Raw genomic sequence first — 26,514 nt, 5'->3', positions numbered from 1 at the left:
TTGCCCCAGGTCTGGTAGGGAGGCCGGGTGGCGCTTAACCTGCCAATAGAACGAGCATTTTTCCCTGCAGAGCAGCAGCTCGGCTTAGAGGCGCAGTGCTGCCAAGCGAATGAGACGGAACCTCTGTCCTCGGTCAGAAACTGCAAAGCCTGCTGGCACTTTAACCTGAGGGCAGAAAGTCAGAGAAGTGCCCAAGGCTATCCAAGAGAATATTTAAAATCTTTCAAAATTTGAAAAAGACATCCAAATGAGTCACTTCCAAACTATTTTTACTTTTATTTTTATTGATTTCAGAGAGAGAGGAAGGGAGCAGGAGAGAAACATCAATGATGAGAGTCATTGACTGGCTGCCTGCTGCACACTCCCTGCTGGGCCCAAACTATTTTTATTTATTTATTTTTTCCCAAACTATTTTTAAATGATTCATAGTAAGAAATACATTGGATACTGCAACTCAATACTTAGTTACATACAGAACAAACAAATTTTAACAAAATTATATTTATCCTTACAATCTATTCCAATGCTTTGTATTCCACTACAGTTGTTTTTAATGTTGTGCGCAAGCAACAAAAATGTCCAATAGTGAAATTCTTAAATTATTTGTGAAATTTAATATTTTCCTATAATTTAAAATGATGTAGGTTTTTTATTTTTAACATAAAAATATGACAATATATTATTAAGAGTACAAAGCAGGACAAGCAAGAATACACATAATATTTTCAGATCTGTTTAAAAACAAAGTTTGAAAGTATACGTATGTCAACAAGTTAACGATTCCTACATTGTCTGAATGTTTTCAGTCAGTACATTTGTAAAGCTATGTAGCTAACAGTTACTGAATATTTACTACACGTGCCAGGCCCTGGATTCAATGCTTCACATGCATTATTATTTAATCCTCTCTTCAACCTGAGATGGTTTAACCAAGTATTTTACGGAGAGGAAATTGAGGCTCAGAGACTCAACGTAAATTGCCTGAGAGTAGAGTTAATACAAGGCAGAGCTGGACCTCAAACCCATGTGTCTAACAGCAAAGTTCTTGCTTCTAATGCTGGGCTTGCTGCCCCCTCGAGAGTAGAATAGGGGATGTGTACCAGTTAGGGGCTCGATGCTATTGCGGGTAACAAACAGCCCAGAGCCGTGTGGCTTATTCTAAGGGAGGCATCTCCCTTGCTCATGGCACGTGCCTATCCTGCCTGGTTCTCCTGGGACCAGGATAAAGGAGCAGCCACCATGTAGGTACCTGCCAGGGGCTGTCAGAGATGGACAGAGAGGGTGGCCAGGCTCAGTGGTTCCAGACTCTTCTGTTGGAGGTGACCCGCTTTGCTCCCACCACATTTCATTGGTCAAAGCACGTCACAGGGCTGCAGCCAGCTTCAGGGGCTCAGGAGGAGGACCTGACATACTTGCTGGGGCCCATTAGAGCCACCACATGGTGCCAGCCTGTCTGGGGAACATTCAGGGGCAAAGGAGAGGAGTGGGGGTTGGTGGGAAACGACAGCAGGACTAACTCAGGATGGTTTGCTTTCTCCTCGGCCAGGTGGAGTTTGTTACCGAGCTGCCCAAAACCATCACTGGCAAGATCCGAAGGAGCGAACTTCGGAGACAGGAGTTTGGCCAGGTGTAACTGCAGGAAACTCAGGACCCCTTTCCAAGTGCGACCTGGGTAAATCCCTGGCTGCCTCGGCTCCCCTACATGGCGGGGTAAGGTGGGGATGTTGAGAGAGTTCATTGGAAGCGCACAGGGCTTCCAGCATCCCAGCATTTCTGTTCTTTTAAGTTAACATCGGCCGGGCAGGCGTGGCTCAGTGATTGATCACCGACCCATGATACAGGAGATCAAGGTTCAATTCCCAGTCAGGTTGCAGCTCGATCCCCAGCAGAGGGCCTGCAGGAGGCAGCCAATCAATCAGTCTCTCACTATTGATGTTTCTCTCTCCCTCTCTCCCTTCCTCTCTCCGAAATCAATTTAAAAAGTATTAAAAAAAGAAAAAAGTTAACATCGGTCACTCCCCTGCCTGCAAGTCTCTCGCTCCTTTGGATTGCCGAGGTGAGCTCTTGAATTAGGGCTGAAGGTATTGAATGCTGACATCAGCATCAGCAGTGACACCGCACTGCACATTCGTCTTGTGCATGACCCTGTGCTAAGTGCGGTCCCTCCATGCCTCTCCCCAATCCCCATTGGAGAGAGCCCAGGGCCTGATTCTGTCTCCAGGGCGGAGTGTTCCTGGGTGGCCCTGCCCATCCAGGAGATGACCAGGACCCAAAGGTCCGGGAGTGATGCTCCGAGCAGCCCCAGGCACCTGCCTTGGCTAAGGCTCAGCCTAGTCTCCCCGTGGTCAAGTGAGTGACCTGCTCTCCATGACCCGAGTCCCACAGGACTCTCCTAGCGTTCCCCAGAGGTGCTCAGTCCCTCATTCCTAGGCGGGGCCCAGGAGTCTTACCCCTCAGCTTTCCCCCATGTGCACCCACCACTCATTCCTTCCCAAGGATCCAGGGTCTTCTAGCCCCTCTCCCAGGGCCCAGAGTCCCCCCAAACACCCCCCTGACACACTCTATAAGTCCTTCCTGCCATCAGAGTCTTCCCCACTGCCTCTCCCGCTGGGCCTGGGGTTCTATGAACTGACCCTGCACTTCATCCATCCTTGGGGCCTGAGATGGGACCTACAGGGGGACACCAGAGGCTGGGAGGAGCAGGGGCAGAAGGGCCTCAGCCTGGAGAGTAGGGAAGAAGCACCCCCTCTTCTCCCTCACCTCTGGAAGTCACCCTTAGGGAGATTGCCTCTAAAGCTGCCCATTGCCAAGGTGCACAGACAGACAAGCTCACAGGGAAACACACAGACACCACAAGCACAGAGACTCACAGGCACAGACGCCCCAGCCTCACCTGGGCACTCAGGCGCAGGGCTCACAGCCAGGCTCACACAGACCCACACTGTAGACCCCCGCAACCACACCTTGAGGGGAACACACGCACGGACACAAACACTCGGGGCCACTTGAGACAGCCCCACAGAGCAAACCACACACACACTGGACACACACGTGCACTCACCAGCAGCGACATACAAGGATACAGGACACAGACACAAAGAGGACCGCAAACACAGAGATACAATCAGGAACACCCAAAGGGGCAGCACATTCACACACACAACCAACACACACCCAGGCAAAACAAGTCCTCCCGCAAATGCTGAGTCATGAATTCACTGTCTTGGAGGAAATATTAAGGTGTTGAGTTTTCAGAACATACAGTTAAATCCAGAGCAGTCTCTGTACAAGTTACCAGAATCATCTGAACCCAGGGGAAGTCTGTCTTCTTCCACAGAAGAGGCTAATACAGTCACTACCAAGGATCTTAGAGAAACCCCACACTATTAATGCAATTTTCATGACCCCCACTTTGGTCTTATTTAAAATATATAACTTACCCATGGGAGAGGGCGATGCTGAGGGGTTCCAACATAGCTTTAGACACTGGAGAGAGTAGAGCCTGCTGTGAACTAGAAACTGTGCTTCACGAGAGACACCCACGTTTCTAATGTCTAAAAACACTACCAGTGACACAGGAATCCCGGAAACCTCCTGGGGCTGATGTTGGTCTCTGAGGATGAGGCCCTGAGACAGATGCATTGTAAGTGGCTAAGGCTCCACATTATCTCAATATCGTTTCATCTATGGCATATCCTGCCTCATTATTTTGACCCTGGACCTGATGTATTTGAAATCTGTGTGTGCTTACCTCCCTTACTGCCTCCTTGTAAATGTCCGCATCTGTCACCTTCCCCTGGAGAACTGTCCTTGCTGTGAGTATACGAAAGTGCCTTACAGATAGATTTTCATCATCAATAAGCAAAAATGTTTAATTCACTGGACCTTTTATCTATGTTCAGTACTGTAATTTTCCTCTAAGCACTGATTTTGCTGCCTCCCACAGATTTTAATAAGACTTTGAAAATGGCTGTTCGAAAACCCAATTTCATACATGTGGGAGGTGGGCTTCCCCCACAACAAACAGTTCTCAGACACCAGCAGGATAGCCAAAAAGTCAACTCAATTCTGGCACAATTTACTTGGAGATCACACCAGATTCCACAGGTTAATGGTTCTGTCCAGCAAGACTCCTCCCTCCAACATGCACACACTTTACACACCAGACACAAGCCCAGGGTCTCTGTGCTCCTAACTGGCCACAGATGGAAGTTTCCAACAACCCCTCCTCCAGCTCAGACGCCAATTCCAAGTGCAGGTTGTCACCTGCAGTTCTAACCGACTGGCTGTAAATCAGAGTTTCCCGCAACCCCCTCCTTGGGTTCAGTTAAGTTGCTAAAACAGCTCACAGAACTCAGAGAGACATGTTACTTATTAGACCCTGGTTTATTATGAAAGGGTATAACCCAGGAAAATCCATGAGGAATGGTGCCTAGAACCCGGATGGGGAAATGGTGCGGAGTTTCTAGGCCTTCGCAGAGTGCGCCACTCTCTCCAAATCTCCACATGTTCACCACCCTGGACGCTCTCCAAACCTGTCCTCTTGGGTTTTTATGGAGGCTTCATTACAGAGGCATGATTGATAAAATCATTGGCCAAGGGAGACTCATTCAACCCCCAGACCCCTTCCCTCCCTGGACACGGTGGAGGAGGTGGGGGTCGGACTGAAATTTCCAACCCTCTCATCACATGGTTGGTTTCCATTGTCAGCCCCCATCCTTAGGTTCTCTCCAAAAGTCATGACATTCACAAAATAACAAAAGACACTGTTTTCCACTCTCAACACCCAGGAAATTGCAAGAGTTCCTGAAGCTGGGAGCCAGGAATTGTGGACAGAGACCAAATATGTATGAGACATTTCAGTCATCTGAAAGCCAAATACATAGTTCTTACAAGTCACAATATCACTGTCCACCCGCAGGTCTTTGAACACAGTTAGTTCCCTTAGAGCAAAAGGTGGTGGCACAGGACTAGAACCCCATTCAGTCGTTCATACGCAGCCAGTCCATCATCTTATATGAAAATTGCACACAGGGCGAGGCCACTCAGGGATGCAGGCTGCCATCCGATCTCCTCAGGTCCCAAAAGGAGGCGTGGTCTCAGCAATACTTGCCCCACCCGTCCCAGGGGACCTGCTAGTAAGGAGCCAGGAGACGATGCCATCTCCTGCGCTGAGCCTCTTTGAGGTGTTGCAATGCTGGACTTCCTCGTGACAACACCCAGCCCAGGCGTCTGGTCCCTGGCCCTCGGCCACTATTTTCCTTCTCTCCCCTAAACCCAAACTCCGCCTGCTTTGGAAGGGGTGCGGGGTCCGCCTGGGCGCCAGACTGGACCGCAGGCAGCAATATTGGTCTAGCAAGTACCCCTGCCCCCCCACCCCCATCCACGCTGGTTCACACGGGGTAAGGTGACACAGGTGCAGAACTCGAGGGACAGCTTCACCACCAGGCAATGCAGCTGCACCCACTGCTGATCCCAATTTGCCGGACAGGAGGAGGGCACATCCTGTTCCATCCGGCCCTTGGGAATTGTGACACAAGGTTAAAAACACAGGGAGAGCTTCCTGCTTAGGAACCATCCCTGTTCCCAGCCCTTGTAGTGGCAGCCCAGGTCCCATGGCCACCACATCAGGTAGGGAAAAAATGTAGGTGACGTGGGGAAGGAAGAACACCAGCGTCCTCCCCACCCCTCTCCCCAGATCCACCTAAAAACAGAGGAGTCCACCCAGCGAGGACACTCGCTGAGCCCCACTCGTGTGCGCGCTGAGTGTGAGTACACACTTGCGCAGGCCTGTGAGCCAGCCCTTTATGCCTCTCTGTCTCCCGTTTCAGACACGCAACGTTTCACTGTCCATTCCCATTCTCTCCCCAACTCGGCCTGAGGAAGACGTCTCTCGGCCATTGTTGGGCTTTAGCGGCTGTAAAGTGTGTCCTTGACCTGAAGAAATGACGCTCAGCCATCAAATCTGGAGCAGCAGCTTCTGCTGGGCAGGTTTTTCATGGTCCTCTGAGCTTCTGCTTCTGCCATTGGGAAGGCAAACCCAGGCCCGGGCCCAGTCAGTTCCTGTCATGTCCCGTCTGTAGCCCCAGGGCCACCGTATCAGTCTGACTTGCCAGCTCAGCTCAGAGCCGCACCCAGGAACTGTGCCACAGAGCCACACGCAGTCTCTGTCCCTTTTGCTGCCAGGTACAGTTCTTTTGGACATTTTGGGCCTCAGATGGTATGAGGCGACTGTGGCTGCCTTCAGCCCATCTGCATGGCTGCTTCTCCCACTCTCACGCTCCCTCACCACTTAGCTACACACACACGTACGTGCACACACACGTTTGCGCACACACATGCACCCTCACACTCAGGCACACACAGAGGCTGCTCTGCTGCTCCCAGCCGCTCCTGGGCAGTGTGTGGCCAGTCACACCTTGCCCACAGGGCCGGTGGTAGCCTCCCCCACCTAACAGAAGGGAGGGCCACAGGCTACAGGCACTGCTGGGGCAGAATGGATTGGGGTGCGGGACCTGGGGGGACCTGCCAGACGCCGTTCGGTCCTTGCTGCTTGACACGGTCCTTCAAGGAGGAGACATCTGCACAGCAAATGCTCCATGGGACTTGGCGTGTGGCACATCCCTCTTCCTATGCTTGTTCCCCTTCCTGACGCTCCGTGTCCTTACCCGAGTCACTGCACCAGGAAAGGGCATTGTCCTAGCCGGAAACTTTTCCCCAGCAGGGGAGTCGGAGAGAACTGGAAAAGACAGTGATTCAGTAAAAGGCCCAAGTATTACAAAGATATCATGTGGTGCCTATAAGGGACTTAGACTCAGACTGTCAGCAGAAGAGTTAGGACTTGTTAGGCCCACGACCCCGGGACCTTCCCACCAGGGAGAGGCCTGGGTCCGGGCCCCTGCCGACTCGGCCCCTTAATCCACAGGGAGGCCACCAGTGAGCTCCCACAAGGAATGTATTACTGGGGGATGTTTATATTAATGGAAAGCTCTGGGAATCCCCACAAGGGAAGAGCAGTCTAGGAAAGAGATGATTTCAGTCTACACCTGAGCCCTTATCATACGCAGAATAATCACACACAGGATATCACACTGAGGACGGGCTGCTTCGGGGAATGTCAGCGGGGAGACTGAGGCAGGTGCCAGGCAGGCGGTCACTCACCAGAGCTACAAACAATCCCGCAGCTCCAGACCCTCACTTAGGACTCGCATAACCTTCACATAAGAAAAGCTGGCTCAGTTACTCTCCTTTAGCTATGTGGTAGAGAAAAAAAAAATTAGTAACTTCAGAGTATAAATAACAAACTAGAGGTTAACCTGTAGAATAGCCTATAGAAATATAAACAATAGATGAGACTAAAATTAACACACCTAAACAGATGTAGATTCTTTAGCAAAGGTCAGATAAGAAGGTACAATCATTAACTGTGAGAGGCCAAAACAGAAACCGAAACACAGCGTGATGTCATGTTGTTTAACCAGCAATAAAATCTAATAGTATAAATACAGTTGTAACAAGGCGATAAAAGGAGAAGCTGATTGCCCTGGTGCTCTGAACGCGGTCTCCGAGTCCTTCATTCTTCGCCGACACCGTCCACATCTTTGGGGACCCCGGGACCGCTGGGGCTGGACCCCGGGGGGAACCAGATGTTTCCAATCAATTCCTTCCCCATGGCTGGGGCGGGGGTGCACACCACTGACCTCTGCCCTGGCCACCCCTCTTAAGGAAATTGTGGGAGTGTTATGGGGGCTCATGGGACTTGCCAAGACAACTCTGCTGCCATCACCCCCACAGAGCCAACTGGCATTGTGCTATTTGGGGACAGCTGGCAGGCTCGGTGAAGATCACAGAGACTAGATGACCACAGCCCTCCTCACTGGTCTCCGGAGCCACTCCCGGCCCCTCAGGCCTTCCTCAGCATCAGAAATGGGCCATGTCCTGAGGACAAATACTGCTCCCTCTGATCACCAGTCACCCCTGTGACTGGCCAGCGTCGTGTGCTCAGTGAGTGTGTATTGACTGAATGATCATAGCCACCGTCAGCTCCAGGTACAGGGTGAGTCTACCACCCACATGGACTTCCCAGGCCCCTTGAAGTGAATGCTCCCCACAGGGGAGCCCTGCTCTGCCCCGTCGCTGCACTTTCTGCCTGTTTGTGATCTGTGTGTCCACGAGTCACACTGTGTGCACTGCAGGAAGCAGACGCTGTGAATGGTTTATTAGGGGTGACACTATGAGAGACGAAAGTGAGGGGGCAGGTTGGGCAGGGAAAACCATAGTGCAGGTCTGACAACCTCTCTAAGTATATAACTGACACAACCTGTTTGTCACGGTTCAGGGTCCTCCTGAAATTTTAAACTGGTTTCCTGTCCTGTAAGGCAAGGAGTTTGGGTTGTTTCAATGTGACCTTCATTTCCTAACTCATTCTGTCTCCTATTATCCACCTGTGGCCTCTGCCGGCCGCGTTAGTTCCGGGGGTGGCGTTGTGTCTACATCCAGTGGAAAATCGCTGTCTTCAGCTCTCAGGCACAGATCTGAACTTACACATCCCACTTAACTTTTCCTGCTTTAACTGGGAGGACCGGGATTTTAATTTAATTTTATAAGAGGGGTCTTTGCCTTTCTTTTGAAACAGGGGCTGCACATCTCAGGGCCTAAGCTGTCACGCCCTTAGTTGAAGTCCCTGTGAGTCAGTGAACATCTTTGATGATGTCTGTGGAGACCTTTGCTTTTCAGCAGTGAGAACGGTTAGGTGCCCAACAAGTCCCAGACACTCTCCTCAGTACTTAATCTCATCTTCCTCACAACGACCTCAAACACCAGTGTGACCCATTTCCCAGCCACAGGGCTGAGGCTCTGAGTAGGCCGCCCTGAGGCTCGGCGTGAGGGGCTGGTGCGGCGGGAACACAGCACTGAGCCGGATTCTGTGACGCCCGCTGGGGGAGATGCAAAGCTGACAGCCAGGGCTGGGGGGAGGGGCTGCAGGGGGGCTGCTGACCAACCTTGAACTCCCCACGGAGTCTGACCCCAGCTGAAGGCCGGGGCAGCTGCTTAGCTGACCTACAGCCTGTCTTCACTTTCAGTCCCTTTGGGACACAACAGACTCAGACGCACAAAGCGCCCAGAAGAACCAGTTTCCGGGGCTTTCACACAGATCCAGAACCTTCAGAAATCCAGGGAGGGTGGGGAATGATCTTACTTAGATGATGCCCCGAGGGCTTTATGGCAACAAGGACATTTGATGGACACCTGCACTGCCCACAGTGTGTCCTCTGATCCATAGAGCGGCACTGCGTGGACGCGAGCTGCCTTCACGCTCCCCGGGGGACGGCCTTCCGGCTCCGTCCACGGGAACCCAGCAAACTCCCACGGCCCCCGCTCAGCTCTCCCTTCGCTTCCACAGCCTTCCCTGAGTTCCTGGGTGGTCACGTCTCCCTCTTTCGTAGTCAGGCCCCTCGCAGGAGCCTTTATTGCGGCGAGCACGAGCTCTGTCATTTAGCGGGTGTCCCTCTCTCCCCGGGCCCCTTACACCCCTGAAGCCTGGGATGCGCCCAGCACATGGTCTAGGGCAGTGAGAGCTGCAGAACCGATATGGCGGCCTTTCTGGAAAAAGCCTCTTTCCTTCGCTGCGACAGACACCTGCTGCCCAGCTTAGGACGGAGAAATGACACAGCTGCTGGTGCGTGTGTCCTGAGGGCCTGGCTGTTGCAGGGTCCTGACCAGGTTTGCCCGGGCATCGCAGAGCCCTCTGTGCCATCGCTACGTCTCTGAACGCTCCCAACCAGAAACATAATGAACTTGTACTTTCCCGATCGTCGCACCAAGGGCTCGGGGTGGCGAGGAGGGTGAGATCCCGGAGGCCACGAGAGCGGAAAACGTGCAGTGACTCGTAGCCATGTCTCGTGACCAAGGGTGGCCCGTGGAGCACGGCATGCGGGTTGGTCCCGGGAAAGGAGGAGCCCCTCTTGCCTCGGGATCGGCCTGCAGAAGGGAGCTTAAAGGTGTGTTGATCTGACAGACGAAAGACCCGCAGCGGCAGAAGCTGGAACCGAGGGAAGCGGGTGTCGGCACCTGGCGCCCCCCTCCACCAGGTCCAAGAGAGCACCGTCAGCACCAGAAAACACCCCTCCCCCCGGGTCCCTCCCCCACACCAGGGCCAGTGGAGGCCACCACGTGGCATTGCCTGCGTCTGCAGTTGTAGAAAGCAAGATGCTCTCTCCCAGAGATGAACAGGGTATTACCCAACATGAGTAGCATAACCGGGAAAGACAGGTGTCTGTGTTCAGGGCCACCCTCCCCTCCCCCCCAGCAGAAAAGCTTGCTGTTTGTGTATTAAGACCAGAGAGAACGAGAGGGAATCCCAGTTATTCCTGGGTAAAAGCTGTGCCCGCAGGCTCCTGCATATGCCCCTGCCTGTCCTCATTGGCTGCCCCCCCAAAAGGCTCTTCCTCTCTGGAGGTGCTGCCCATGGCCCCAAAACGTCCAGGGAGGTGGGGATTCCTGGAGTCCTGCAGGGGATCTGGGAAAGGCATTCCTGATAGAAACAGTGTTACTTATGACAGTTAGTTAGGTTCAGCTGTATTTATCTTAACTCACAGGTAATTCTGTATTTTAAAGACACTATGAGACAGTCATTCATCCAATGAAAAAAATGAGGTGAGAATTCTAAATAACAGAATTAACACAAATGTGTGTGTGTTTTCAATTACAGTTTACGTTCAGTATTATTTAGCATTAGTTTCAGGTGTACAGCACAGTGGTTATACAATCAAATGCTTTACAAAGTGTTTTCCTGGTAATTCTAGTACCCACCTGGCACATACATAATTACCACAATGTTATCGACGATAGTCCCTGTGCTGTACTTTACATCTCTGTGACTGCTCTGTAACTACCAATTTGTACTTCTCAATCCAGCCCCAGAACCCTTCCCTCTGGCAACAATCATTCTGTTTTCTGCATCTATGGGTCAGTGTTTGCTTTGTTTTGCTTGTTTGTTTTGTTTTTCTAATATTCCACATATAAGTGAAGCCACATGGCATTTGTCTTCCGCTATCTGACTTCTTTCACTTAGCATAATACCCTCTAGGTCCATCCATGCTGTCACAGATGGTAAGATATTCTTTTTTATGGCCAAGTAACATCCTACTGTATATGTGCACCACCACTTCTTTATCACTTGGCTATTGGTGGGAAGTTGGGTTGCTTCCAAATCTTGACTATTGTAAATAATGCTACAGTGGACATAGGGGTGCATATATTCCTTCCAATTAGTGTTTTGGGTTTCCTCAAATAGATACTCAGAAGTGGAATCACTGGGTCATAAGGCAGTTCCATTTTTAATGTTTTGAGAACCCACCATACTGTTTTCCACAGGCAGATACAGACAATCAGTCAGCACTCACTGGGGCAGAAGTTCAAGGTCAGAAATCTCTCTAGAAACCAGAACACTGTGATAGGAAAACTTATAGCATAATTGGTGAATACCTGGAAGCTCAGTGTGGACAAGCATGAGATTTAAAACCAGGGTTCCCAGTCCTGGCCCGCGTGGCTCAGTGGTTTGAACATTGGCCCATGCACTGAAGGGTTGTGGGTTCCGTTCCCAGTCAAGAGCACGTACTTGGGTTGCAGGTTCCCCCACCCTGGTCGGGGCAGGTGTGGGAGGCAACCAACTAGTGTGGCTCTTTCACATTGATGTTTCTCTCTATCTGCCCCCTTCCCCACTCCCTTCCACTCTCTCTAAAATCAATGGAAAAAATAGCCTCAGGTAGGGATTAAGAAAAAACAAACAAACAAAAAACCCAGAGTGCCCAGTGTTAGAGGGTAGGGTCTCCCATACTTGTGTGAGTTTTATCTTCAGGAATCCTAACAGGTTTTCACAGTAAATATTGGGGTGGAGGGAGATCCTCTCATGCTATTGGCTGGGAGAGGGGGGAAATGAGCCATTTTAAAATAAACACATGATATTCGATTTCTCATAAAAAGGCCTGCCCTCAAGAGGAACTATTTTACCAGAGTCTATGAGAGGTTGTTTTTAAAGACTAAGTGACACAGGAGAAGGGAAATACCCAACTCCAGTGTTCTCCCCCTTCTTTCTGGGTCACCTAAGATGAAACTGAGCCTAGCCCCTGGCCAGATGCATATAAAACCTCACACTCAAGGCCTACTTACCTCCGTTCCTTTAAACCAGGACACAACACACAGCTTCCCATGAAGCATCACAAGGTGTGCGAGAAGAATGAACAGCCCAGTTTCAGAGAGAGCACTGGAAGCACGCTGCAGTGGCAGACACTGTGGACTTACCAGGCTGGGCACTCCAGCCACTCTAACTAACGTAACACACTCTCTAGTGGAGGAAGTGGATAGCACGTGGGAGAAGGTGAGTGTGAGCAGAGAGGAAAACTCGAAAAAGCCAAGGGAGACTCTAAAGCCAGAAGCACCGTAACAGAAAGAAAGGGCGCCTTGGATGGGTTCATTAGCAGGCACCCCATGGCTGAGGAAGAATCCATAAGCTTGAAGAAATGTCAGTAGAAATTTCCTAAACAGAAACACAAAGGGAAAAAGGGAAAAGGACAGCGCAGGAAACCCAAACCAGTGGGCCAGTGACAAACGGTGTGACATACATACAATGGGAATAACAAGAAAAGATGCAGTATTTCAGGCAGTCATGACTTAGATGTCCCAAAATTAATGATAGCCACCAAGTCCCAGATGCAGGAAGCTCAAAGAATTCCCACCAGGATAAATACCAAAAAAGCTACACCTGGGCCCGGCCGGGCGTGGCTCTGCGGTTGAGCATCGACCTAGGATCCAGGCGACCAGGGTTCAATTCCCGGGCAGGGCATATGCCTGGGTTGTGGGCTCGATCAATGACTCTCTCATCATTGATGTTTCTGTCTCTCTCTCTCCCTCTCCTTTCCTCTCTCTGAAATCAATAAAGATATATTTTTTTAAAAAAAAAAGCTATACCTGGAAAAATATTATTCACACTACGGGAAGTCAAAGACAAAACAATTTTGAAAGAAGCCAGGGTAAAGGGGTAGGGCTGTGGGGTATAGCATAAGAAGCACATCCAATTTCTCTACAGAAATTATGTAATCAACAGGAAAATAGAAAGGCATTTATATTGTTAAAAGTAGCCCTGGCTGGTTTGGTTCAGTGGTTAGAGGTCGGCCCGCAGACTGGATGGTCAAGGGTTCGATTCCAGTCAAGGGCACGTACCTCGGTTGCAGGCTTGATCCCCAAACCTGGTCAGGGCATGTGCAGGAGGCAACCAATCACTGTGTCTCTCTCACATCGATGTTTCTCTCTCCCTGTCTCTCCCCCTCCCTCTCACTCTAAAATATCAATGGAAAAATATCCTCGGGTGAAGATTAACAAAACAGACAAAAAAAGAAGTTATTTCAATATATCTCTCACACAGAATATCTTTAGAGACCCTACAGCAGCATCCAGGAGGTAGGTACAACCCCTCAAATGTCTCCTCATGGAGGACAGGAAAGAAAATGGATTAAAAGAGAGCAGGAGAAAACTTTGGGGTGAGACGAGTGCAATTATTACCTTAACGTGCTGACGGTTTCTTCGATGCATACACATATAGGATATCAACAAGCTATATTCATGAAAAAGGTGTTACTACACATAAATTATACCTTAGTTAAGCTGTAGGGGAAAATATCTGATACAAAACTGGTAAATAGCCCACTCAGTGTGGCTCAGTGGTTGAGCGTCAACCCAGGCACCAAGAGGTCGCTGTTCAATTCCCGGTTAGGACATGTGCCTAAGTTTTGGGTTCAGTCCCCCGTTGGGGTCGTGCAGAAGGCAGCCAATTGATGTTTCTCTCTCTCTCCCTCTCCCTTCCTCGCTCTGAAATCAATAAAGATATATTTAAAGGGGAGGGGGGAATGAAGTAAGGAAAGAGAACTAGTCTATGAGAATGCAGCCTTAGTAGAGGGAATATTCCAATAAAGGTTATCAAGAAATTTCTTCCTTCACAGACTCAAAACGCAGAATAGACCCTTCTTTGATTGAGGGATTAATTTAGGATGATTTTGCTTCAACGAACATGTTGCTGCAGACCACTAAAACTTCCAGGTCCCTCTCTAGATATCTGGTACATGCCAATCAAAACACATTTGCTTATCTCTATTCTGTGATCTAAGTCATTTTCTCTCTCTGCAGAAAGTAGGTTTGTTCTTATTGTTTTAATGAAAGAGTAACAACTTTCACAGTAGGAAACTGGAATTACTTTTTATTTGTTTGTTTGTTTAAATATATCTTTATTGATTTCAGAGAGAGGAACGGAAAGGGAGAGACAGAGATGGAACCATCAGCGATGAGAGAGTCATTGATAGGCTGCCTCCACTGGGGATTGAACCCCCACTCAACCGGGGCATGTGCCCTGACTGGGAATCTAACCGAGATCTCCTGAATTATAGGTAGATGCTCAACCGCTGAGCCACCCTGGCTGGGCTGGATTTACTGTTTTTTAATTTTAAAAATGTTAATTGCACTTGAAATACAGTATTATATTACTTTCAGGTGTACAGGTAGTGATTTGACATTTTATAACTTACAAAGTGATCACTCTATAAGTCTACTACCCATCTAACACTATATATAGTTACTATAATATTATTGACTATATTCCCTATTCTATGCTTTACATGCCAATGACTACTTTGTAACTACCAATTTCTGATTCTGAATCCCTTCCCCTTTTTCACCCAGCCCCCAAAGACCCTCCCATCAGATGACTATCAAAATGGTCTCTGTATCTATAAGTTTGTTTCTGTTTTCTCTGTTCATTTTTTAAAATTCCACATAGAAGTGAAATTACATGGCATCTGTCTTTCTGTGTCCGACCTATTTCACTCAGCACAGTACCCTCTAGGTCCACCCACATTATTGCAGATGGCTAGATTTCATTCGTTTTATGGCTGGGTCATATTCCATCATACATACGCGCCATTTCTTCTTTGTCCCTTCATCTATTGGTGAACACGTAGGTTGCTTCCATATCTTGGCTGTTGTAAATAATGCTGCATTGAACATAGGGATGCACCTGTCTTTTTCAATGAGTGTTCTGAGTTTCTTCAGATAAATACCCAGAAGTGGAATCACTGAGTCCTTCTTTGTCTTTTGTTATAACCTTTATTTTAAAATCTGTTTTGCCAGGTATAACTATTGCTACCTCAGATTTTTTGTTTGTTTGTGTTTTGAATTTTTATCTTTATTGTTGAAAGTATTACAGATATCACCTTTTTTATCCCCCATTGATCCCTCCACCTCACATTCCTTCCCCCTCCCCCTCCCAGTCCTTCACCACACTATTGTCTGTGTCCATGGGTTATGAATATATTCATATAAATTCTTTGATTAATCTCCCCCACCCCTGCCTTCCACTGAGATTCCTCAGTCTGTTCCATGCTTCTATGTCTCTGGATCTGTTTTGTTCCTCAGTCTATTTTGTTTATTAGATTCTACATGAGTGAAATCATGTAAAACTGAGTCAGGAAGAAACAGGAAGCCTGAATAGCAACTGATGAAATCGAAGCAGTAATAAAAAAAAAAAAGAAAAGCCCTGGTCAGGACAGATTCACAGGGGAGCTTTCTAATTCTTTAAGTTGTAGGGTTAGATAGTTTACTAAAAATTATTCTTGCTTTTTGAGATAGGCCTTTAATGCTATGAGCTTCCCTCTGTGGACTACTTTCTCTGTGTCCCATAGATTTTGAGTTGTTGTGTGTTCATTTTCATTTGTTTCCAGGAAGTTTTTTATTTCTTTCTTGATCTTATTAGTAACTAGCATGTTATTAAACAATGAATGGGTTACTAATAAGATCAAGAAAGAAAGAAATAACATGCTATTTAGCCTCCATGGGTTTGAATGTTTTTGAGTGTTTTTACTGTAGTTGATTTCTAATTTCATGCCATTGTGATCTGAGATGCTTGATACAATTTCAATTTTCTTGAACTTATAGAGACATGTTTTGTGTCCTAACATGTCATCTGTCTTTGAGCATGACCCATGTGCTTTTGAGAGGAATGTATATTCTGCAACTTTGGGGTGAAATGTTCTGTAAATATCAATTAAATCCATCTGATCTAGTGTGTCATTTAGAGTCACTCTTTCTGTGTTGACTTTTTGTCTGGAAGATCTATCCAGGGAAGTCAGTGGGGTGTTAAAGTCCCCTACTATAACTGTATTGCTGTTGATCTCTCCCTTAAAGTCCTTAAGGTTATTATTGATAGGTCCTTATTTATTGCCATTTTAATTCTTTATACCTATGTTTCTCTCTCTCTTTCTTCTTATTATTACAGCAGTCCCTTTAATATTTCTTACAATGCTCATTTGGTGGTGATAAACTCCTTTAGCCTTTTTTTGTCTGGGAAGCTCTTTATTTCACCATCTATTTTGAATGATAGCCTTGCTGGATAGAAGAGTCTTGGTTTCAGATCTGTGTTTTCCATTACCTTCAATACTTCATGCCATTCCCCTCTGGCCTGTAGAGTTTCTGATGAAAAGTCAGCTCACAGCCTTATGGGAGCTACTCTTTAGGTAACAGCTTGCTTTTCTCTTGCTGCCTTTAAGATTCTCTCTTTGTCTTGAATTTTTGGCATTTTAAATATGATTTGTCTAGGTGTGGGCCTCTTCAGATTCTTCTTGCTTGGGACTCTCTGTGCCTCCTGAACTTGTGGGACTTTTTCCTTCACCAGGTTAGGGAAGTTTTCTGCCATTATTCCTTCAAACAGGCTCTCTAACCCTTCTTCCTTTTGACCTCTTTTGGCACCCCTATAATGTGAATATTGTTACATTTCATGTTGTCCCACAGCTCCCTTAGACTGTCCTCCTGTTTTTTCATTGTTTTTTCTTTTTGGATCTCTGATTGAGTGATATTTTCTGCCCTGTCTTCTAATTTGCTGATCCAGTCCTCTGCTTCCCTTAATCTGCTGTTCATTCTTTCCAATGCTTTTTTAAATTATTTTTTATTTCTACTATGTCATTCTTAATTTCCTTCATAATTTCTATATCTTTTTTTCATGCTATTGAGCATCTTTATGATTAGTATTCTGAACTCTGTATCTGATAGATTACTTATCTCCATTTCATTAATCTCTTCTTCTGGAGAATTCTTTTGTTATTTCATTTGGGGCTTGTTTTTTTGTCTCCCCATTTTGGCTGCATGTTTCGATTTGTATCTATGTGTTAGGTAGATCTGGTAGGACTCCCAGTCTTTTGGATGGTCTCTGGTGCAGGCCAATGTCAGACACTGTTTATGACTGAACTTGAGTACCCCGTTTGAAGTTTTCCACACTCCACATCTTCAGGTATCCTTTGCTGGGGCTGGGTGTGTTTGGACAGGACCAAGATATGCACCAATGTCTGCTTTTCCAAGCCCTGGGTCCAGAAGCAAATCAGGGAAAGACTCTAAGTACCCAGAGGCTGTTATTCAGTCTGTTAATGAGGCTCAGGCTGTAGAAACTCCACAGGGTGGGGTGGTTGATTGTTATTAGACTCTTATGGAGCCTCAGGCTGCAGAAACTCCATGGGGAGGGGCTAAAGGTTTTCCAGCAGGTTGGGGCAATTGCTACCCCCCAGGCAAAAGCTGCTTGGAAGGTAAATGTCTGCCTGAGAAAGATGTCCTCTCCTGTATGGGGAATGACTCAGCACCAGGGTCCAGATGGGTGCCCTCTGAGATCTATTCCCTCAGCCAGCCCCCAGGATTCTCCTCATCCTGCTCTAGTCCACTCTGCCTTAGCTAAACTGGAGCCCAAGGTAAGTGGCTGCACACGAAACTTTGTGTTGGTCCTTTAAGAGGGCACCTGCATTTCCAGCCATCTCGCCCTGGCAGACAGAAACCCTGCTGCTTTTCACAGCCAGATGTTATGTACCTTTCTCAGTTTTGCTGCTCTTGGCTGGGGAACCCAGCTTGGGGTTTAGACCCCCGAGTTCTCAGTGGTAATACCCCAACAGCTGAGATATCCCTCCAGACCTTCAACTGCTGCCCATGGGGGCCCAGCCAGCCCTCTCACACCTCTGCACTTCCTACCAGTCTCTATGCAGTCTCTACTTTTCCTCCTTGGTATATGAGGGTGATAGTCTTCAGTTGTAGTTGATTATTCAGGGTGGTTTTTCTATATTTTAGTTGTAATTCCAGTTTGGTCCTGGGAGAGTGTCATTGTTGCTTCCACTCAATCCGCTGCCATCTTAGATTTCCTATCCGGGAAAGAAACTGCGGTGCCAGGACCATGAATGCCTTCACCACCTGCAGCAAGGATGAGGGACAGGGCAAGGAGAGAAGGATCAGAGTGCAGCGTCACCTCCTGGGATGATGCAAAGTCAGTGTTAAGGCTTCCACCACAGCCACCACCTTTATGTGCTCTTGATTGAACCTCAGATATTTGGGGCTGCAGAAAGGGAGAGAGTGTAGATACTAATGGCCAAGACTCCGATTCTCTCTCAAACGGCTTATGGGATGGGCAGTAGGACTGTAGATTGAGACCTGACTCACCTCCTGTCCCAGGGACACTGAGAGTGACAGAGAGAAACTAGACAGTGAGGAGAAGAAAATAAAGACTGTGGACCATAAACCCCAATGATCTGTTTAAGCTCTTCAAACTGCAGTTTGCACAGCTATATTATGGAGATCCAGTTGTCATACTTAATTCATGGGAAATACAATGAAATCACATACAGCCTGGCTTAGCTCTGTGCTTGGCACACAGAGTTTTCTCAGTAGAGGATTCTCCTTGGGCCCCATTTGCCTAGGGACTCCTATGATCTCTATGGTGATATGTCCCATACCTGCCAGACATATGATATTGTCAATTTGCACCCTACAGAAATGTACTTGGACACTGGCCCACACCTCTGAACCTTGACTTCTCTCCACACACCCACCAAGCTCCATGAGAGTCCAGCTGGGTCTTTTCTGTAGCCCTGCATGATTGTAAGGGTCCTTCACCTTCCTTGTATTCTCGCTGCAAACCCCGTGGCTCAGGGGCTCTGTCTCTTGGCTCAGATCTCTCTCTGTTCTTCCGGTCAGAGATCAGATTCTGATTCAAGTGCCACTAATAGTAGACCTTTGATATGCTTGCTATGTGGCAGATCTTAGTCCAAGCACATTATAAATATTAGCACATTTAGTCCTCAAACAACCTTTCATCTTACTTATGGGAAACTAAGGCTCGGAGGCCAAGTAACTTGCCCAAGGTCACACTGCTAAGCAGTAGGGCCAAGATTTTGGCCCAGGCTGTCCAGCCCCCAGAGTACACGCTCTTGATCATCATACTATACGCCCTTGTTTCCCAAATCTGCACAACCCCAGGCTTCCGCTCCCCATCACCTCTCCTCGGATGGGGCCCGGGCTGCTGACAACAGCCGTCTCCACAGCAGGGTGCTCCATCAGAACATTCTCCACCTCTACAGACCCCGTCAGATACCTGTAGAAGAACCCACCCGTCAGAGAAGTAGACACAACCTCCAGGCCAGCCCCATAGTCCAGAATCAGTCAGAATAAAGATCCAGGTTACCCTTCCCAGCCCAGAAACCAAGCTCACCCACTGGAGTTCATGATGTCATCTGCCAGGTCCATGAACTGGAAATAACCATCTTGATCCTTGATGGCTCGGTCTCCCATGAGCCAAATGAATATTGGCTGCCGTCTTCTCAAGATTGTCCTGGTGACCACAGAAAGATAGTCATTGTGCCTGCAAAGCCTAAATCCTGTGTCCCAGGCTAGGGTTGCCATGAACAGATTTGCAGGTTGTGCAGTTTACAGCCTGAACATCTATGCATGGTGAGCTTTCCCTGAGCCTGTCAACCCAGCCCCCAGGCAGAACTGGATCTCTCCCCTTGATTTCAGTTACTCCTCCCAGGTTTTTCCCCTGCTCCCCCGGTCCAGTCGAGGGGGAAATGTTAATGCATTCATTTGCACAGGCTCTAGGGCATTTTCCCTGACTGATTCCACCTTCCCCTCAATGGTCAGCCTAACTAATCCTTGCTCCATTTCAGGATACCTTTGAAGGGTACCAAGGTTTATGAGACATTTTTCTTGGCTCCTTTCTTAGATTTGAAAGTTCTAGAAATACACCAGCAACCCCCCACCCCCGGGGCCTGCCAAAGTGCATATTTCTACAATGGCTGGACCCCTCTGTTCAGTTGAGGCACTTGTTCTTGAACAGTGAGAAGGTTTGGGGTTCGCCCCTTGTTAGTGCGTCTTTGTGTCTCGTTCAGGTGGAGGAGTGTGGGCTCCGGACTGGACATTCACTCACTGGGCTTGAAGGCAGCGTAGGGAGTTCATAGGCTGGCCTCGTCATCTGGGAAATAAGGGCATGGAAGGTCAGACGGACCAGGAGGCATGTCCAAAGCCTAATAGCCATTACAGATGACAGAGCTGACTGGAGTCAAATCTCTGACCCCCACCTTGACTCTTCCTCCTGGTCACCGTTCAGCCCCTGCTGGCACTAGCTCTGCGGGCCTTGAGTCTACCTGTTCCCTGGACTATCCAATGGGGAGAAGCCCCTGCCTTAGCTGCCTCACCGACGTGTGAAATGAAGGGGGACAGCACCAGGAAAGGCCTGGAGAAGTGCACGGTGCGGCTGAGCCCTCGTCTCAGGCTCACTTTTCCTCATGTGTATAATGGGAGTGAGAATTTGGGTCTCCAGCAATTCTTCTTTTACACACTCTTACACAGCACTGCTCCAAGTGTTTCACAGGTAATAATGCCTTTTGGTAGCCATGGTAGTGCTGTGAGATATTATGATACACATTTTACAGGTGGGGACAGCGAGGAAGAGAGATCAGTCACTTGCTCAGTGAGCAGTGGAGTCGGGTTTTGAACTCAAGCAGTTTGGCTCCAAGGATCTCATAAGGTCATTGGGAGGAATAAATGAGTGTAATGTACGCGACGTGCTTTAGGACTGTGCGTATCATGTAGTGAGCACACGATAAATGGCAGCAACTATCATTACCGACTGATCATTTCATTTAATATGAGGCCTTCCCTGCCCCTTTTCAGCAGCGCGGGGCTCGCGTGAGCCTCCCCTGGAGCGAGGTGTTTGGAGCCGAGGCTCATCTCGTTGTAACATCCCGAGGCCTGAAGACAGGAAAGCCTCCAGCTGCACGGGGCGGTCTCGGCGTGAGGTGTCTAATGGGGCCCTCAAGAGCATCGACGGCACAGCGGAGGGAGATGACACTTAGGGGGGGCGCAGGGCTGCCCCGGGAGAAGCCGCCATGCACAGCCCAGGGCAGTAAGCTTTCTGCCACGAAGCGGTTCTTGTGGGTGGAAAGGGGTGTCCAAATAAACATAAGGATCATTTTTTAGATGAGGCCTTAGTGACGGGCTAAGGATGCAGGGTGATTGGCCAGCCTTTTACTTGGCAAAGCGCCCATTCTTAGACACTGGATCTCCTTGTCAATGCCCTCGGGAAGTTCATAACTTTAGGACCCTCATTCCCACCAGGGGACGGTGGTGGGGAGACACATCCCTTACCACGTAGCCAGAGAAGATGCCTATGGGCCTCATGGGTTTGATCCTGATGCCCAAGTCTCCTTCTGCACCAGGGGGCAGGACATGGCCCTTGTCGTCTACGACCTGGAGGAAGAAGGCGATTGGAAGAATGCGCGGCCAGCAGGAGCTGCCTTCAAGAGCAGCATGGAAGAGCTGGGCTGGTCAAGTGGAGACCCTCTTGCTCTAGTGGTGACTGAAAACAAGAACCAGAAACCAGGAGAAGCCAAGAGTTTGAAACCCAGATCTCTGGTCCATCTGCCTGGAATGTCCGGTTTTACTCTCTGCTAAATTTTCAGTAGGTGCTCAATAAATATCTATGGAATAAGCACTTGATAAGTGGTGGCTCATATTTTTATAATCAAAGAATAATTGCCCAGGTTGACCCGCTCATGCTCCCCAGGAGCAGGTGTCATTTCTGTCTGGCCATAGAACTCTCAGATGTCCAGTCCTGTCTGGGACTTCCTGTTCTCCAGAGTGTCTGGGAGCAAGGTCTCCCCTCCACTGAAGCAGTTCTGTAGATGTGGGAACTTGTAACTGAAGAAGAGAAGAGAGGTCAGTGTTCCCCCTTAGCCTCCCTGCACCAAACTCTGCCCAGGCCCAGAGCTGGATTCTGGGTGCTTTGACGATGACATTGATTTCATGGGACAACTATGCTCAGAGGAGATAGATGTGCGTGTGTATAAGTAGGGGAGGCGGGAGAATGGGCCAGTAGATCCAGAGGTCTTCACCATAGCATGGACCTGTAGGTCCCAAAATGTGACTCAGTGGGAAAGGTCAAGAGATGTGTGTATATAATCAGCCATGAGGAATTTTCCTTCTGCTTATGACTACCTTTGTGACACTCCAGGAGATTGCCAGACACACCTATTATAACCCAGTAGGATCAGCCGGAAGTATGATCAACACAGGAGGGCAACTAACCCAGCAGAGGGTGCAGGGGGTTGGAGAGAGGATCAGGGCAGACTTCCTGGAGGTGGTAAAACTTCAACAAGTATGACTGTGAGAAAGACAGCAAGACATGCCCAACTCTGGGAGTTAAACCATCCACCAGGAAAGCCTGGACAGTCAGGGATGTGTGGAAGTCTTTGGCTCAAAGGGTCAGGAGCTTTCCACCCGAAGGCATTGCTTCAAGACCAGGCCAGTGTGGCCGAGCAGATGGCTATGTGCTCAAGGGCAAGGAGCTGGAGTTCTATCTGAGGAAAATCGAGGCCTGGAAAGGCAAATAAACCCTTTTTCCTCCTATCATATAATAAAGGTGTTTAATCTAAAAAAAAAGTGAATTATATGGTATGTAAGTTATATGTAAATTAAGTTGTTATATTTATTTTTTTTAAATATATCTTTAATGATTTCAGAGAGAGAGGGAGAGAGAGAGAAACATCATTGATGAGAGAGTCATTGATCAGCTGCCTCCTTCGCACCCCCTACTAGAGATCAAGCCTGCACCTGGCTTGTGCCCTGACCAGGAATCAAACCATGATCTGGATCATAGGACGATGCTCAACAGCTGAGCCCCGCCAGCCGGCCAAGCTATTATTTTTAAAAATCAGCCAGACTTCTGAACTGGACAAGCACTGGGCACAGCCCAAGCAGTTCAACTAAAGCTGAAAAAGCTGTACAGATCCAGCTGATGCCTACCACAGGGAGTTTGAGTTCTGCTGTGTTTAACTGTTTGGTAAAACAAAACAAAAATAAGACTTTTTAGAAGAGCATAACAGAATCCAGAGTCATTCACAATGTCCAAGATACAATCCAAAATTATTAGACACAAGAAACAAAAGTATGAAATATATTCATGAGAAAAAAGCAGGCCATGGAGATAAACCCCAAGATGAGCCAATGTTATTAACAAGAATTTTAAAGCAGTTATTAAAACTGTGTTCAAGTATGTAAATATGCTTGTAATGAGTGGACAGACATGAAATCTCAGCAGAGAAATAGAAACTATAAAATAGAAACAAATGGAAATTCTAGAATCAAAAAATCAGGTATCTGAAATAAAGACTTTACTAGATAGGGTTAAGAGCATATTGGAACAATGAGATATTATATGGATAAGAAATACCACTGACCTTTACCTTATACCAAACATAGAAATTGATCTGAGATGGATTATAAACTTAAAAGCCAAAGCTACTGAATATCTGGAAGAAAACAGAAGAGCATCTTTGTGACCTGGGAAAGCAGAAAGCAATAACCATGAAAGAAAAAAATTGATGTTAGGCTTAAAGCTTAAAATTCTGCTAATCAAAAGATGCCACCACTAAGTTGAATAGGCAAGCCACAAACTAGGGGAAAGAATTTTCCAAATTCACATCTGACAAAAGACACATATCCTGAATATATGACTAACATTGAAAAATCAGTAAACCCCGGCTAGTGTGGCTCAGTGGTTAGAGCGTCACCCTGCACACCAAAGGGTTGCTGGTTTGATCCCAGTCAAGGGCACATGGTTGCAGATTCAATCCCCTGGCCCCAGGCAGGTCTCTTTGCAGGAGGCAGCTAATTAATGTGTTCCTTTAACATCTGTTTCTCTCCCCCCCTCCCTGTCTGTCTGTCTGTGTGTCTGCCTCTCCCCTTACCTCCCTCTCCCCATCCACTCCCTCCCCCTCCACTCTCTAAAAATCAATGGAAAAAATATCCTTGGGTGAGGATTAATAGAAACAACATAAATCAATAATAAAAAGACAACCTAGTTAAGACACGGGCTAAACACCTGAACAGATTCGCCATAAAGGAAGCCAGATAAGCACATAGAAGGTGCCCAACACTGATAGTCACCAGCGAAGAATAAATTAAAACCACAATGCTGGCGAGGGTGGCTCAAGTTTTTAAATAAAATAAAAGTGATCACACTGTGTGATGCCCAGGATATAGAGCAACTGGAAATCCATACATTGCTGGGAGTGGAAAATGGTGCAACTACTCAGGAAAAGGGTCTGGCAGTTTCTTTCTTTTTCTTTTTTCTAATGTTCGCCCGAGGATATTTTCTCCATTGCTTTTCAGAGAGTTGAAGGGAAAGAGAAACATCGATGTGGGACCGAGGATTGAACCTGTAACTGAGATACGTGCCTACGGCCAGAATCCAACCTGGGACCCTTCAGTCCACAGGCCAATGCTCTAACCACTGAGCCAAACCAGCTGGGGTGGGTTTAGCAGTTTCTTAGAAAATTAAATATACCTCAGACCTAAGTATTCAAGAAAAGTGAGCATCTGCCTCAGAAAGGATTCACATGTGACTGCTCAGAGCAGTTTTATTTATAATGGCCCCAAACTGGGAAGAACCCAGGCACTATTAAAAGAGCTAGATAGCCTTGGCCAACGTGGCTCAGTGGTTAGAGGGTTGGCCTCAGCACTGGAGGGTCATGGGTTCGATTCCCGGTCAAGGGCAGGTACCTGGGTTGCAGGTTTGATCCCTGCCCCTGGTCAGGGCCCGTTTGGCAGGCAATCAATGAATGTGTCTCACATCAATGTTTCTCTCTCTCTCCTTCTCTCTTCCGCCTCCCTTCTACACTCCCTAAAAAAGCAAGGGAAAAATATCCTCACTCTTTGAGTGAGGATTAAAAAAAAAAGCCTGTTAAACAAACTAGTTTGTTCATACAATAGAATGTATGAGATTCATACATAGGTGAATCTCAGAAACATGTTAAGTGAAAGAACCCAGGCCCAAGATAATTGGGTGGCCTGATGATGTTTATATGAAGTTCTAGAACAGGCATAACTGATCTGTAGTGGAAAATATCAGAATAATGGTTGCCTTGGAGGGTAGAAAGAGATGGTGCTGCCTTCTAAGTCCCTAGAGAGAGGAGAGAGTGCTAGGAGCCAGAAAGGTCACAGCACTGAGCTTGCTTCAGGGCATGCCCGAGGCCTTGCAGGAGTCGCCCAGCCTGGTGGTTGGAGGGTAGTGATGAGGTCACCTGGGAACCCTGGGCTTTGTCACAGGCAGCTGGGCCTGGAGCTTTCCTGCTGCCTGGCAGCCGCCCGGCCTCTCCATCGGGGCTGCGGGTCAGGTGTAGTTCGTGTCCCCTGCAGCTTGCTCCTGCTTGCTTTGCACCAGAAGGCGTGGTGCTCAGAGTAGCGAGCCTGAGGAAGCTTCGCCTCTGCTTAGAGTGTGTTTTCTGAGAAAATTCAAGTTCATAACTGACCGTGTCTTGAGGTAGCAGTAGTTTGTTGTAAAATCATAAAGCGAGGGAGTTCTTGTAGGCAGGGTGCTACCCAGCAAGCCCAGTGATCCTCAGGAACCCCGCCACTCATCGCATCGCTTCAAAACTATTTCACATGGATAAGAATGGGGTGGGCGGAGAGCATTTGGGGTCACCAGTCACCGTTTGTATGTGTGGGGAGCCAGATCATGGGTGGGGCGGAGTGTGGGAGAGACTGAGACTAGTCTCTTCAAAAACAGGGCCCTCCTTTCCCACTGCTGCCTGCTGGTTGCAGGCGTAGGCCCTGCCTGGTTTGGTATCTGACCTGTTCCTTCCCATCCAGACCACAAGGTGGGCGTTTTCACTTTGGTTTGCTGAGCATGGCAACCTCAGTCTCTAGTGTCTGTCCGTCTCTCCACCTACCATTTGCAAAGGTTTTAAAAAATACTTCTTTTCTTGTCTATACATGTGATATCAGTAGAGAATAAATACCGAAGAACAATAGTGGTTGCCTCTTGGGGTGGGAGGTATTGTACTTCTTGAATTGTTTGAATATTTTTTACTAAGTACATATATTATTTACTCAAAGGTTTTTTTCCCCCTTAAACAGGCTTTGTGTCCAACCACAATGAACAGAGATGGGATGATATTGTGATATATCAAGGAGGGCCTAAACTAAGACAGTGGCAGGTGTGGTGGAAGAGGGGAAGCTGAGTTTGAGATAAATTTCTGAGGCCAATAGAATTTGAATGAAGACTGATCATGGAGATGGGTGGTTGGAGATGAGCAAGGAGGAGGAATGAGGGACTCCAGGATTTCCAGCTTGGGAAGCTGGCTGGACAGGGATGGATGCCATTTA

General features: G+C 47.9%; 1 protein-coding gene and 1 long non-coding RNA gene across 4 annotated transcripts in view; one reads left to right on the top strand and one right to left on the bottom strand.

The window, feature by feature from the left end:
• Positions 1–2,006, top strand: part of LOC308555431 (acyl-coenzyme A synthetase ACSM1, mitochondrial-like) — a 49,061-nt gene extending 47,055 nt beyond the window's left edge. For 2 of the 3 annotated variants that reach the window (XM_081133732.1, XM_081133734.1), the window contains exon 14: positions 1,547–2,006. In XM_081133732.1, the coding sequence (XP_080989858.1) occupies positions 1,547–1,633 (87 nt within the window). In that variant the 3' untranslated portion in view covers positions 1,634–2,006. The remainder of the gene's footprint in view (positions 1–1,546) is intronic. The other variant, XM_081133733.1, reaches the window with a different exon arrangement.
• A 13,589-nt stretch (positions 2,007–15,595) lies between these two features.
• On the bottom strand, positions 15,596–19,679 carry LOC308554628. Its single transcript, XR_013998430.1, has 3 exons — positions 19,562–19,679; positions 19,348–19,444; positions 15,596–18,267 (listed from the first exon to the last, which is right to left on the bottom strand). It is a non-coding gene; the product is annotated as an uncharacterized lncRNA (long non-coding RNA).
• Positions 19,680–26,514: the final 6,835 nt, after the last annotated feature.

The sequence above is a fragment of the Miniopterus schreibersii genome (assembly GCF_964146895.1).
Source record: "Miniopterus schreibersii genome assembly, chromosome: 3".
Taxonomy (NCBI): domain Eukaryota; kingdom Metazoa; phylum Chordata; class Mammalia; order Chiroptera; family Miniopteridae; genus Miniopterus; species Miniopterus schreibersii.
The sequence above is the reverse complement of the archived record's forward strand: the minus strand, read 5'-3'. Positions and strand labels throughout refer to the sequence as shown.